Source organism: Vidua chalybeata, chromosome 4, assembly GCF_026979565.1.
Source record: "Vidua chalybeata isolate OUT-0048 chromosome 4, bVidCha1 merged haplotype, whole genome shotgun sequence".
In the NCBI taxonomy this organism is placed as follows: domain Eukaryota; kingdom Metazoa; phylum Chordata; class Aves; order Passeriformes; family Viduidae; genus Vidua; species Vidua chalybeata.
This window is the reverse complement of record NC_071533.1, coordinates 4,534,440-4,548,926: the sequence shown is the minus strand read 5'-3', so window position 1 is coordinate 4,548,926 and position 14,487 is coordinate 4,534,440. Positions and strand designations below refer to the sequence as shown.

The window sequence follows — 14,487 nt, the reverse complement described above, 5'->3', positions numbered from 1 at the left end:
ACTAATATCTATTATAAGGATTAATTTTTTTATAGCACAATTGTTGTTTGACACAATTACTGGTTGAGGTGTGTTTTTAAAGTTATTCAATGAAATATGTTAACATAAAAGTATTAAAATATTAAAATTTTCAAAAATTGTGAGTATTAATATGAACTATGAACTTTCACAAATGAAAATTATTATGGTTTTTCCACTGTGTTTACTTTTAGAAAAGGCCTTTCATGTAATAATAATAAAGCTTGGTACTATGGAGTATTGTTGATGGAGTTTAGATACAGAAAAGACATCTCTTTTTTCATCCATAACTCAGAACTGTATTGAGTTAACAACAGCAATGGCAAACTGTAAAAAAACTACAGGACATAAATCCTATTTAAATCCTCTGTCTTCTATAACTCCATTAGAAAAAGAAATAAAGATATAATGTGAGGAAGTGTATTTTCTGAGGAAGTGTCTGTCATATAATCCTCTTTTCTAATGGTTTTGATTTTGCTGTATTTTAAAATGAAAATAAATTCAGAAAATGTAGTCTTTAAAGTTTCCATGCTGCATATGCTCCGGATTGCTATAGCACTGAACTCTTATTTTAAGCATTGTTGATGTGTCTTTTTTGTGAGATACTGAAGACTGAATTTTTACTTCAGTGATTTGTACATGTTTCTGAGAAGAAACAAATAGCAACCATGTCACCAGTAATGGGGGCAGGATTTGATATTTCTTGAAAACCTATTAAAATGAATATTGAGGGATTTGAGTTAACTCATAGTCAGCTGGTTAAACAAGTTTTTGGGTTTGGTTGGATGTTTTAGTCTGAGATAAAAGTTTTCTATTCCTGCTGTTATTTAACTTCAGTTTGAGACCAACAGCTCCAGGCATGAGCTTAGATAGAGGCAGGGGTATAGTTCTTGGATAAAATACTGTATTCCTAAACAGAAGGAGTAGTAAAGTTTTGGAAGCCAGCCAGGTCCAGACATTGTTGCTAAAACTATTAAATCAGACACCATAAACATTAAGGGCCAAAATATTATCACTGCACAAAAACAAAATTGCATACCCTGACAAATTTTATACACTTTTCTGAGAAGGAAGCCCTAAGATTTTAATTGAAAGGGACACCTCATGTTAAGCTGCTAAAAACTGTCAAGGAAAATGGTCACTTGGCAATGTTGGGTTTATCCTTTCATATCCCTTCATGGCAGATTATTCTTATGCTACAACACTGCCAGTTTGTATTGTTGGAGGAAAGTTGAATTGGTTCAGCTTCAGGAGCAATTAAATGGCAAAAAGTAATAATATCATTAACATAAACTGTTCATGTGTTGTAATCTCTGTTTCCATCTTGATATTTTCAAGAACGTGTATAAATGAAATGCTTTAATTCCACTTCCAGTGCAATCTGTTTGGTTTTGATTGTCATCTACACCAGGAGCAGAGTTATGCCTATGGAACTTATTCTGACATTGTTTACACTAATGCAAAGCTAGTAACGATGGGGAAAACATCACCAATGTGTGGCTGTTCTCTTTAAGAAATAATTTTAAGACTTTTTGACTAATGGTCAAATCTAATACTCACATAAGTAAACTTTGTGTTCCTGTGCTGCGGGCACACTGGTCTTTCTCTCCCTCTTTCCACCCCTTATCCCCCATATTTTCTTTTTCTTCCGTAATTTTTCTGTATGCAAGAGCTGTTGTCTGGAAGCTTTTTTGGAGACTTCCAAGAATTACAGTGAAACACCTTTCTTGATACTCCAAGGAAAATGATGAAAACTGGTAGTGTTGCAAACATTTTCTCCTGCAAAATTCCAGATGTTTGAAGACTGACTCAAGATATTTTATTTTCCTTAAAAGCAGGTCCCACAAAGTGCTTTGGGAGAGATACAGGAGAAACTTCCTCTGCAAGAGGAAAAACCAAACAGAAAGCCCAGGATACTAAGCTTGTTTGTGCAGGAAGTTCAAATTATTTCACTCAGGTCAGCTCTCAAGAATGTACAGGAAAACTGATAATTTAGTAAAGGATTTCCTCTTGGATTTCCAGTGACATGTTTGGTTACCATAGCACTACTGTTTTGACCTGATGAATACTGTAAGGCTGGACATGACATTTTAGGGAACTGGTGTCAGTGGGTTTTGTGTGTGTATGTTTTGTTTTGAATGCTGAAGAAATGTGGTGAAGGCTGGTGTGTTGGTTAAACTGACTTTTGTAGAAACACTGCTATAAATATTTTTATGAAGTGTTTATGAAAGTATCCAAAGAGCAGTGCATCCAAACAACTATACTGAAAGTCTTGCAAGAAAAGCAAACTTCGTATTCTTTCCAATGGTGTTTAATATTTCTTCACAAAAAGTTACTCGCTCTGAGCACAGCTCTCTGGAGCCCAGAAGCCTTCTTTCCTCCATGAAATAAATAGTATTTTATTTTGAAGGTTACTGCATTTATACCAGATGAGTTTTGAACACAAAAATTGCTGCATCATCTACTGACATACTTTATTGTGTATTTGTAAAACAGAGATGAAAAGCAGATCTTACAAGCATTCTGAAAACAGATTTTATTTCAATTAGGAAATCTTCCTGATGTTTTGTAGCAAACTTGTTTTAGATTAAATTGGATGAATCTTAATGGATTAATGAATTAATTAGTGCCTTCTCTTTTTGCTTTTTGGTACAGGAATCAGGAACTTAAAGACCTAGGAGAACTTGCTCCTCACTGGGACAACATGCGCAAAAGTGTAATTGCTCACTGCGATCAGATGTTGAGCATGTACCAGGACACTCTTGAAGAGCTTGGGAAGCATACAGGTAGGAATCTGTGATTTTATCTGGAACATTTAAGAATTTACTAGATTGTTAGCTATGAAGTACTGGCATATTCAGAAGGAATAAAATACATAAAAATCTTAGAATTAAAGGATGGTTTGGATTGGAAGAGATCTTAAGACCTCTTAAGACATGTTTTTTGTGCTGGGAGTCCAGAGCTGGATGCAGAGACTCTTGGTCACAGAAAAAGATAAATCCTATTTTAGTGTATGAAGAAAAACCACTCTCTAACTGAAAGTAAGCTTTTTTTGAAAGCAGTTGGTCAACTGTTTAAATATCTGTTGGGAGAAAAAAGCTCATGTGTTGCACTAAATTTTGTATAATAATTTCCATTTTGTTTGCAAAAGTGACATTTCTTGTATTTGTGATTGTTTGCCATCGCCAGAATATCCCAGTTCCAATTTTGGCAGCTACTGTCTAACCCACTATGACACGTCCTGTGATTCTGTTTTAAGTAATATATATATATGTATTTTCAGTCTTTGGCTAATTAATCTTGAAAGCACTCCATAAAGTGTCATAAACAAGCCAATAAATACAGATAATGAATGTAATAATTATAACATGCAGGAAAATATTGAAAGGACGTTTTGAGATTAAAAAAAAATAGACAATATAATCTATTAAACATAAACCCTGCAAGACCTGTATTGTGCAAATTGACTTTCTAAAGGGTCTATAATGTTAAAGGATCCATCTTAAATTCGGTCTTGAGGGAAATAAAGTGGACCAGGGAAACTGAGATTATCCAGGAGGAGTGAATCAGCATATACAAAAGAGAAGGGACATTTATCAGAAAACAAAGCAACCTAATAATTGTAGCAAAAATGAGAAATAATGGCGAGGTGTCAATTTGTTCATTTCTTCTCTATAAACAGTACACTTAATAACTTCAAAAAACATGATTATAGTCTTTGATTAGAAAAGCAAGCCAGACATAGATTTGACTTAATACTGTAGTTGCACAAATAGTTACGTTGGGAGCACATTGTAGCTACTTGAAATTCAAGTACTTATGAAGTAGAAATTGCTAAGATTAGGGATGTGAGCACAATTTTAATTCAGACTTTTCAGGTCAACATATTTCAAGGAATGCCAAAAACCATTTTGCTTTTCAGTTTAGCCAGTGCAGGTGTCTTTCTTCATCTTAGAATATTGCCTGAGTTTGGGTTGAAGTGTTCAGAAGGGTAGATAGCACCTGCAAATAAAATTTCTCCAAATTATTTTCATACTTCCCCAACACAATCTCAAGTTAGGCTTTCTGAGTGATACCCACTTCAACGCAACCAAACTATTTGTGGAATTTAGTGGAGAAGACTGTTAGGAGAACACTTAATTTCTTTTTGAAATCGAGAGATTGCTGTGGAAGTATGAGGAAACCACATTAGTGTGAGACAGCAATTCATGTTTAGCAGCATATTTATTGAAGATGGATGTGTAAGAAAGTTAAGACTATTTCAGATTTGAGTTGTTTTGGCAAACACTTTTATCCTCAGTAATGGGAGAATTTCAGAGAATGTAAAGCATTTTATTGTAAGGAAACATACCAGGAAGATATAAGGGTTAGGAAACAAAAAACCCAGTAATTTCAGGTAAATCTAAACCACAGATTTGGTGATATTGGGAGGAAGTGGAACTTGGAAAATTGTTTGTTTCACTTTGACATGAAATCATCCCCAAATGATTTCTCCTGCCCCCCAAATTACTGGTTTTTTTTTCAGTTTCAGTCATCAAATGGAAAACAACTATTATTCATCCAGCCCTAGAAGGGGGAAAAAAGACAGTCAAGGCTAAGGCAATTGAATATTGTTCTCAAAAACTGGACATTATCCCTGCCTCTGTCACAAAGTTCCTATGTAGGCAAGTCAGACTTGAGAAGTGGTTAGTGTGTTCTTTTATGGAAGCCTGGCACTAGACACAGGTTGTGTTGCAGAAGTGCTTGGTACTTATGGATGCAATTCAGCCCAGCGGGAGCTGTGCTTCCAAAATGGAATGTGATTTTGCATTATAATGAGTGTTCTTCCATATCTTATATTGTTGCATTGTTTCTTTAATGTTTATTCTCTGATATGAGGATGGGTGAAATTATAACTCAACCAGTTAACATTATTTTATAAAAATTTGGAAAGTCCTTAGAGGCTGTTAGTGTGTATATAGTAGACAGGTTTGAGGAAATTAATAACCTTGACTTTGAGGGAGGTTTGAGCAACATGTTAAAATTCTGAATAAATACTGAAATTAAAGTTGGAAACAAGATATTGAATCACTGCTTTTAAAATGAGCAGCAAAGACACTGAGCATTCAATGAACTGGTAAAAGCTCATATATGATATATTTTTGAAGCCCATTTCACAGTTCTTCTTCAGGTGGATGTCAGATGAAAGTTGCATCTATATTCTGGTACTTCCTAACTTTGAAGAGTTTGATCTTGCAACAATAATAACAAGAACTGTTTTAATTGAGGGAATGTAATTTTTTTTTGTTGTTTAGTTCTGAAATGAAACTTTCTTAAAAACAGGCTATACTTAAAGTTAGCTTTATTGTATGGATGCTAAGGCAAATGCAGATTGAGATGTTAATTCCACTGCATGGATCTCATACCTGAGCAACTCTAGTGACTGAAAGCAGCTGGGTGGTCCTTACCCAGTAATTTTCTGGTGCTGGATGGGAAGGGGATACTTGCTTCACAGGTCTTCCCTGGAAAAGGAAAAACACAACTCAGCAATGCTGCATATCTTGTGCTCCTGCTCGAGGCAGAAGTGTACTCCTGAGAGCAGGCTCTTCTCCCTCCTACTCTTCTTTCAGCTCTCCTTTTAATTTGCTGTCATCTTATACTCCCCTTGTTCAGCCAGTGTCTCCTTGTCTCAGGTCCAGTTATCAATCCTTAAGCTTTGAACTTGGTCTCAGCTGAATTCTCAGAAATAATCTTCCCACCTTCTGTTCTGTTTCCAAATTACTTACAGTCTCCTTCCCTGCACTATTCTCATTTCTTTCCTGATAGTTTGAGTTGCCTTTACTACCCCACTAATTGCTTGTGTTTTTCAGATGCATCATCAACAGCTCCTGATTTCAATCTGCACTGTGGGGTTTCCTGTCTAATCTAAAATTTTGACTCCTGTGAATTGCTTTTCTTCCTGGCTTTGCTCTTCATCTGTTTTAAATTATTATTTTAAGTTCCTAAGCTTCGGGAGCAGCCTAAGCAGGCTTGGCTGGTCTGGAGCATCATTAGTGCCCTCTGGCAGAGTGGTTTATATTGAGAGGCTCAGTGCTTAGTCCTGCTGGAAACTGTGGCAGTTTCAACAGATAAACACTAGCAAGTCTTGACTGAGCAAGCAAAAAACAATTCAAAATATTTCCTTTACCTTTTTGTATGGCTGTTTCAAAAAAAAAAAAAAAGGCTGAACCTTGACAAAATTTATTTTAAAATTCTATCTGAATGAGTGAATTTTAGTTCTATTAATTAACGATTGGCAAAATGATAGAGTGTTGAAAAAGTGGCCTAGGTAAATGTTGGGCTGCCTGAGTTGGAAGACAGGGCCACTTCTCTTTCCTAATCTAGACCCTTTTATTTTATGCAGATTCTGTATAAAATACCTTCAGGTAAATTATATTTCCATACTGTCAGACTTTAATTAGACTCCTTTACACTACCATAAAACTACTCATGATCTCATGCTTTTGAAATATGCAGGCATATTAATTTGTTTTGTTTTGTTTTGTTTTTCCAAGGCATCATGCCTCCTGTGAACAAATATATAGCTTTCCTTAAGATAGTTTGTCTTTTTTTATTTGAGCTTTCTAGGAAGAACGCATAGCCTATTCAATATAATACTTTTCTTTGAAGAAAAAAATGTTACTTGGAAAAATGCAGTGCCATCATAGCTCTGTAACCTTGTGGTTTCAGCACAGAATGAACATAATGCACATTAACTGCTACATTGTCTCCAGCAGACTGCAGACTCATTTCAGACAGCAGGGAAAAGTTTCTGTCTCCTAGAATAAAAAAATTAGATTGTTCTGTGAATTAAAAGCTGGTTTGTTGCTTCCAGTATGGACACATGCCGAGACTCAGTTAGTGAAACCTTTCATCTCGTAATACACAATTGCACATTGAAGGTAAATTAAAGACGGCTCCTCACACCCAAGTATCATCCTTGCTTTAAAAGGAATACAAAAACATCTGGGTGCTTGTTGCTGTAGGTTTTCAGTTGGGTAATAATTAGCATTGACTCTATGATTGCAGAGGGTTGATTAATTGTTTTAGTATATCATCTTAATGTTATACTATATTTATTAAGAAACTCAGTAACCCTCACAGCCAGTCTGATACAGCTTTGACCTAATTGGTCAATCAATCCAAACACCATCCAGTGTCCAATTAAGAAATCACCCTTTGGTAAACAAATCTCTAGGACACATTCCACATCTGCACAACAGCAGGTGCAAGTGGAGATAAGAATTGTTACTCGTTCTTTTCTCTGATCTTCTTCCAGCCTTCCCCAGGAAAATGCCTGGAAAACTCTGCCTGCTCTCTGTGGCCAGAGAGCTGCTGCCACAGGTGCTTAAGACAATGATTCTTTAAACTTTTGTTTTTCAGGTTCTTCCTTTAAGTCAAGCTGTAGCAAAGGAGAAAAAACACTAGAATTCATCCCAATAAATCTTCATCTGCAAAGAATGCATGTGCATAGTCCTCGATTGAAAGGTAAAGAAACTCTCCAAGTACAACAAAGTATGCTTTGAAATACAGTTACACTAAAATTTAGAAGTCACATCCAATTCAAAGCTCTGCAAGGAATTTCCCTGCCTCATCTTCAGATGCCACAAGTTGTGGACATTTACTGCAGATCTTGGAAAATTAAGGGTTGGTTAACTAAATTTCTTCTAAGTTCCTTTCTAAAAATAGATTCCAGGGATGTGCTCATTTTGTTCCTATGACACTTCAGGCAAGTAAGTAAATGCAGAATATCTGCTCACTGAAATGTATTAGTAACCTATGCATGGTTAAAAATATTCTGTCGTAGCAGTGCAGAACTAATACTGTCATGATTCGTAGAGACACACTGCACAATGCTCAGTAAGATTCATGTCCTTCTCTGGCACCCACTTTATTTTTCATTGTGGTCCATAATGCTGTAAAAGCCAGACTTAATGCTCTTGTTTTAAGGTGGTTTTTTCCCTCCCCCCACCAGCCCCATCCCCGCCAGTTTGCCACCAGAGATAGGGATAGAGCACAGTACAGTACTTTTCCTCCCAGAGATTGCTGGGATGAGCTCACCAGCCCAGGTTATGGGAGTTACATGGTTCCATAAAGGACAGCATTGCTTCTAAATTTAATTTATCCTATTTCTTAGGAAGTTGTAATGAGCCCAGCGCTGCTTGGTTCTAAATCAGCTTAAGCAGTGCTACTCTGTCATGCCCACCTACCCCATGTAAGCATTTGCTCAGTGTTAAGTGAAAATGCATCACTGATTATGCTGAAAATACTGCAAACTTCCAAACATCTCCTGGAAAGGGTGATAACTTTCTGTAACATCATCTGGGGTTCTTTTTAACACAGAATTCTGTTGTTGCCACTTGCATATGATTTTAGCAGCTTCCTTTACAGATCTAAGATTATACTGATAAATATATATGACCAAATCATGGCACAGTAAATAATTTGTTGACAAATTGAGATCTGTTAAATTTGTTGTTACTACAAACACAGAAATTATATTCTGTAAGGTTTTTGCCTTATTAATACACTCTGCATCTAAGATTGTGAAACAATAAGTACAAACAGTGGTACAACTCCTCTTTTACACTGTATGAGGCTGATGTTCATCCACTTCTAAGTTGGACACAGGGGCTTCCAATTACCTGTTAAATACTGGTTGGTTCAATATTTTGTTATTTCTTTTACTAAAAAACTGTGCCTCCAAACATTTCAACAAGATGGGGATTTATAGTGATATAATGTGATACCACAGATTTTAATTCAATGTTTTAAAGTTAATTAATTAACTCAAAAGGATTTTTAGGTTTGTAATGGTGGCCAGAAGCTTAACATTATGTCTTTTCAAGAAAACCTCTTTGTGAACAGGATGTCTATTTGCTAAATAAAAAGAAAAATAGAATGAAATATGTCACTTACTTAAGCATCCACAACTTTTACAGTACTGGAGTTTTGTTTTGGTTTTTTATGAATTTTTTCCCTTCTTCTCCAAGACCATTTTGCTTGGGGCACATGGTTAATCCATAATCAAAAAGGGTACAGAAAGAGATAAATGTTAGAATTGTTCTGGTTGTCTTCTAAATTTGGATCTTTGAATTATAAAACTCTGCCTCTATTACTTAACTAATGTTCACTGTGTCTTGTATTAGATATATACAGTCTGAACAGTTTCTAGCAATTGCTAATCAATCTGAGTAGGCAGCACTTGAATATTCAAGTTGGTCTTTCTCAGCTCATGCTTTGCTTGGCATATATCAAAGGACACCTGGAATATAACCAGGAGAATGACATTGGAATGGGGAGAATAAATATTGGTAGAGGTGGCATTTAAACAAGCTAATGATCCATAGAAGTGTCATTAACCCTTGCACTATCAGATATCTTAATTTTGGGAATGAAAGATAGGTTTTAATCCCATCTATTGTATATACACACTGGTGTGTGGTTTTTTTTGGTTTGACATGTATAATAACAGGTTTACTTTTCCTGAACTTTTATTTGGATTGTTATTGGGTACTGACATGGAAGAGAAAGTGTGCTTAAACTTTCAGTAGGAATAGCTTTGAGAAAAATACTATTTTCCTATGAGACAACAATATCCTTATCCATTTGATAAACACCACTGTGTGCTCTGTTCATCATACTAGAGAGCTTAAATCTATATATTGACATAGCTTTGCTTTTGTTCCTGTTTACAATATGTGCTTATTTTAAATAGATTTGGTGAACTGATTTTTGTTTTACATCTGGCCAGTTTTAAGACACTGCCTGCCTCCTGTGGAAGCAGGCAGGTTGATTCAAAATTGGGATTGAGCTGTTCTTGATAATAAGATACAACTCCTGTGGTGCTCTGCTGCATTTTAAGCTCCATTTTCACTGCAGAGGGGTGTCAGAGGTAGCCTGCTCTTGCTTGATGGTTATGAGTTACTGGAGCACTCCTGCAGCAGCGCACTGATGCTGACACTGCACGTCTTTAACAAGGAGCTCCACTGATGTGTAAGTAGAGCACATCAGAAGGCGTTCCTCCCCAAGCCTTGCAGCACTCCTCCGCTGCACTGTGCTCTGGGAAATTGGGAGTGACATTGCCCTGTGCCCATCATCAGGTGTGGATGTTTGCTTCTCATCCTTTGCCATCCTCACTCTGCCATGTAGGTTGTGTGAGGCAGGTGCTCAGCTGTGCTGGGTGTTTCTGTCTCAGACAGCTGCTCCTCGACCATGCTGAGAAGAGACCACAGGCTGAATAAAGGCTCCCTTCTGGATAAATCCCCTCTACCTCCCAAAGTAACTATAAACAGGGTCATGCCTATTTTTAAAACAGTCAGAACCGGGTTTAGTCTTTTAAATGTTTTCCTGTTGTTTCATGAGTTATCTCTAAACATATTCAGAACCCTGATGAGTTCATCTCTTATCCTGATTTCAAACCACTGCTGTTCTAAGCAATAGAACTCCTTATGGTCAAGTACCAGTGGAATTCTAATAGCTGAAGAATATGTATTATGAATAAATCTATATTAAGACCTGAAAGAATGGGCTATTTAAGAATCTTGAAGCTCACCTTAGGCTAATGAAACTATGTCACTTCTCCTTTTAAGTGGATATTGAAGAGTCACCAACTCATTAGAGCTCAAATCAATTTGAGCAAATATGTTCTGAGATTCAGCTCAGGAAGTAAAGCATAGTTCATTAACTGTGAATCATTTGTACAGTTTTCATGCTTCTAGGGATATTTATCATCAGAATGCAAGTTCTATTTTAGGAGGGGTCTAGATTTTAATTTACATGGGAAACTTCCTTGATGAATAAAACAGTTCTCAAAAAACATCCTGTAATGTTTCCTTTAGAAACGCATTTTAAGAATGAGGCGTTCTGAACTGTATTTTCATACCTCCAGTAAGTTCAGGTACAAAACAGGTACTTACTGTAAATGTAAATTTAAACTCAGAAGAAATAGTTATTGTGGTGTGGGGTAGAATTAAATCTTCATCACTGCACTGACAACCAATCACAAGCTCTTTGAAAAATGATGTTTCACCTCCAGTTCTGTAAGCATATATCCACACAAAAAGTTCATACCCTATGTCATAAGGCATCAGGTATATACAGAAAGGGACAACAGATGGTTTCCTTGGCAAGAATTTAATTAGTATGGTTTATTTCCTATTCTGGTAGCTTCTCAGCTGAGAACAACTGACTTTCTCTGTGTTTATAAACATATGTAAAAAGTTAGTGTCTGTCATAGAGCAGAGCTCACCAGTTTAGCATTAAACACCATTATATCTGAAAGTACAGTAGCATTATGTATAAACAAATTTGAACTAGAAAAGAAATAGGGATTTTCACTAGTCTGATTGACTTCTCTGGGAATGCAGTGAATTCGTTGTCACTTGCAATCTTTAAATCAAGATTAGATGCCTTAACAAAGAGATGCCTTCACTCAACCAAGAGACAAGCTTGAGGCAGGAATTATTAGCTGTAATTCTGTAGTCTCTATTATTCAGTCAGACTATTCCATCATAATGGTCTCTTTTGACTCTAAAATGCTTGAATCTGTGCATCTCAACATGTCTACAAGTTAAATAATGAAAGGGGCAATAAAATGAAATACACAATGGGCCAATTTACTTGGCAGCTTTGTAAACTGCAGAGCTGCAATATTGTTCTACACTGTGGCACATAATTTAGATATAGCCATAAATCAAATGAACTTTTTAAAGTGTGCAGGTGCCTGTGTAGAAAGATTGATTTTGGGCCTTCTTGGAACATGGATTATCAATTATTCCCAGGAAATGATACAGACTTACCCTTACTTTTTGTGGAGTGGATGTCACAGTGTTCCCATGACCTGGGGATAGAAGCATTCAAATATCTGTGTTTCTCTGTTCCCATTCCAGACGCTCTGTATGATGTTATCACTGTGGGAGCCCCAGCTGCACATTTCCAAGGATTTAAGAATGGTGGTCTCCGGAAACTGCTGAGTAAATTTGAGGCAGAAAGACGAAAGTAAGTATTCTTTCCGGTAGCTGGGGAAATACCATTAAGGTTGCATTAAAATGCTGTAAGCTCACTGAATAATGAAACAGTTTATCCTCCTGAATGAATAGAAGAGTAAAATCTAGTAGGGTTGGACATGGCATTCATAAAATATTTCCTTTATTTTCCCTGCTTTGATGAAAATTGAAGCACAGTCTACTTTTAGTGTTAAGACTAATTCTGAGTAAATACAGGAAATGGCCTCAGCTGTGCTGGGGGATGTTCAGATTGGGCATCAAGAAGGATTTCTTCATGGAAAGGGTTGTTGTGCATTGGAACTTGCCAAGGATGTGGTGGAGTCATCATCCCTGGAAGTGTTCAAGACAAGACAGGACTTGGCACTCCGTGCTGTGGTTTAGTTGATATGGTAGTTGTTCTGTCAAAGGTTGGACTCTGTGATCTTGGAGGTCTTTTGCAACCTTAATGATTCAAAATTGTGATTTTTTTTCCTCGTATTTCAGGAAGCTGGAGGTATTTCAGTACTTGAAAACCTGCTGTTCAGAATGAGGTATCTCTTTGGCAGTTCTTGTGCTAAGAGGAATGTACCTGTAGACAACTTTCTAAATATAGAAACTGAAGGTAGCAACTTTTTCTGACAGGCCTGGGTGTATGCTAAGATAGAAGTTTTTTTAGTACATTGTGAAAAAACAAACTACTCTTATTCTTCAGAAAGCCAAAATAAGACTAATCAAAAATAAAGGTTGCAGTTTATTGTGGAGCTCAAATGCTTTGTTTACTGTTGAACATGCACAAAAGTGTTAGTTACATCTTTTCCTAACTAAGAATTGGATGTATTTGTTGCTATGGCTGTTCTTCTTTTCAAGCAGGCACAGGTGTCACTGGCAGCACCTGTAGTTGTGACTGCTCAATGCTTCAACTGATGGTGCTCACTGTGGTGTTACAGCATTCCAAAGAGAATGCAGGAAGGAAGTACTCTGATCTAAATTATTGTGACAGTCAGAAAATTAATCAGACAGAAAATTCATTCCACTATATTCAATGCTCAAAAAAGTTTCATGGATAAAATATCTTAAAGAATAAAAGGAAAATTATTCAAATCTGCTGTAGACTTCTAGGTTGAGTAGGAGTTGGCATTAATATTAAAATCAAACAAAACCCAGCAGATCTAGTTGCTTTGAAATCCATATTATTGAGGGGGTCTTGCTTGCACTACACAGTATTAAAACCCTGTTAAATCTTCAAAAATCTTTCATTTCCCTGGTTACCTCTGATGCTGAAACCTGCCAATGAAACATGTGCATCATGTTGATTACATAAGACACATCAATGAACTCTGTGTTAATATTCTGCTGTCAGCAAACTGGTATGGGCAGCCTTATCCCCATCATATGGAGGCCTACAAAGTACGCATTTTCCACTGAAGAAAATGTCTAAAGACATTTCTTAAAGTATCTGCTCCTTTGCTATCTGATTAATGTAGTTGCAATAGTGGTTTGTGGGTTTTTATCATAATAATTTATAACTGAAACCGCAAGATATAAATAATATAATAGGCATAATTCTTTAAAGTCATAGGATATAAAGAACATTACAGTTCTCACAGTGCTCAGCTTTGAGAAAATGAACCATTTCTTACTAGCTCAGTCCTGCAGCATATCCATGCTGGCAGAGTGTGACTTCCCAAAATGGAGGATAGCTGTGAGACAAATTATTCTCTGTGAATTCTGTTCATTGGAGAAAAGAGAAAATGCCTTTTAGGGAAGAGAATGTCTTCCTGGAAGAACACACATTGCAATATCTCATAGGCATCACTAGACAGTGCCCATGTTTCTTAGTTGCTGGTTAAAGGGGGGAGGAGATGATGGGTGAGAGCTTTGTGCAGGCTCTATCAAGGCATTTCAGGCCTATGCCAAGAGCCTGGAGATCACCTTCCATTTGCCCTGCTGCTTAGATTTTCCTGCATCCCTCAGAAACACCTGTGTTTTGGCAATTTTTAAGGACAGGGTACAAGAAGTTTACTCTGACAGTTTCCTTTATGTTTCTGGGTTCTCCTGGAAAAGCAAAAGTCTGTCTTCACGATGCTACAACTAGGGTAGCTACGTTACTATCCTGTCAGACTCTTCCTAAAAATTGAGCCTGAGTCAGTCTAGGAAACTGAAGTTTGAGCGCTGAAAACAGTGTACTGCAATTTTCAGCTAATTGCTTGCCAGAGCTGGGGAAATGGTCACTTGTGTATGAACTCTCACAAAGTAGAAAGGAGGAAGCCTCTAAAATTCACCTTTCCTGCTATCTTTGAGAGCAGCTCATAGAAAACGCCATCTTTTGGTTTTTCAACTTCAAGAACTTGTGTGAGTTGAAAGACAGGAGTAAGCAAGCTCTCAATACAATCTCACTTAATGAATATTCAGGAGGAGGTCTGCTTTAAATAAATACATGAAAGGACCATTCTCAATCTTATAA

The 14,487-nt window shown here is 36.7% G+C and overlaps 1 protein-coding gene across 1 annotated transcript in view; it reads left to right on the top strand.

Annotated features, from left to right (window-relative positions):
- Window positions 1-14,487, top strand: part of INPP4B (inositol polyphosphate-4-phosphatase type II B) — a 257,500-nt gene that overhangs the window by 169,408 nt on the left and 73,605 nt on the right. The window contains 3 exon segments of the mRNA XM_053940443.1: window positions 2,674-2,804; window positions 7,420-7,524; window positions 11,928-12,036. Of these exon segments, the coding sequence (XP_053796418.1) occupies window positions 2,674-2,804; window positions 7,420-7,524; window positions 11,928-12,036 (345 nt within the window).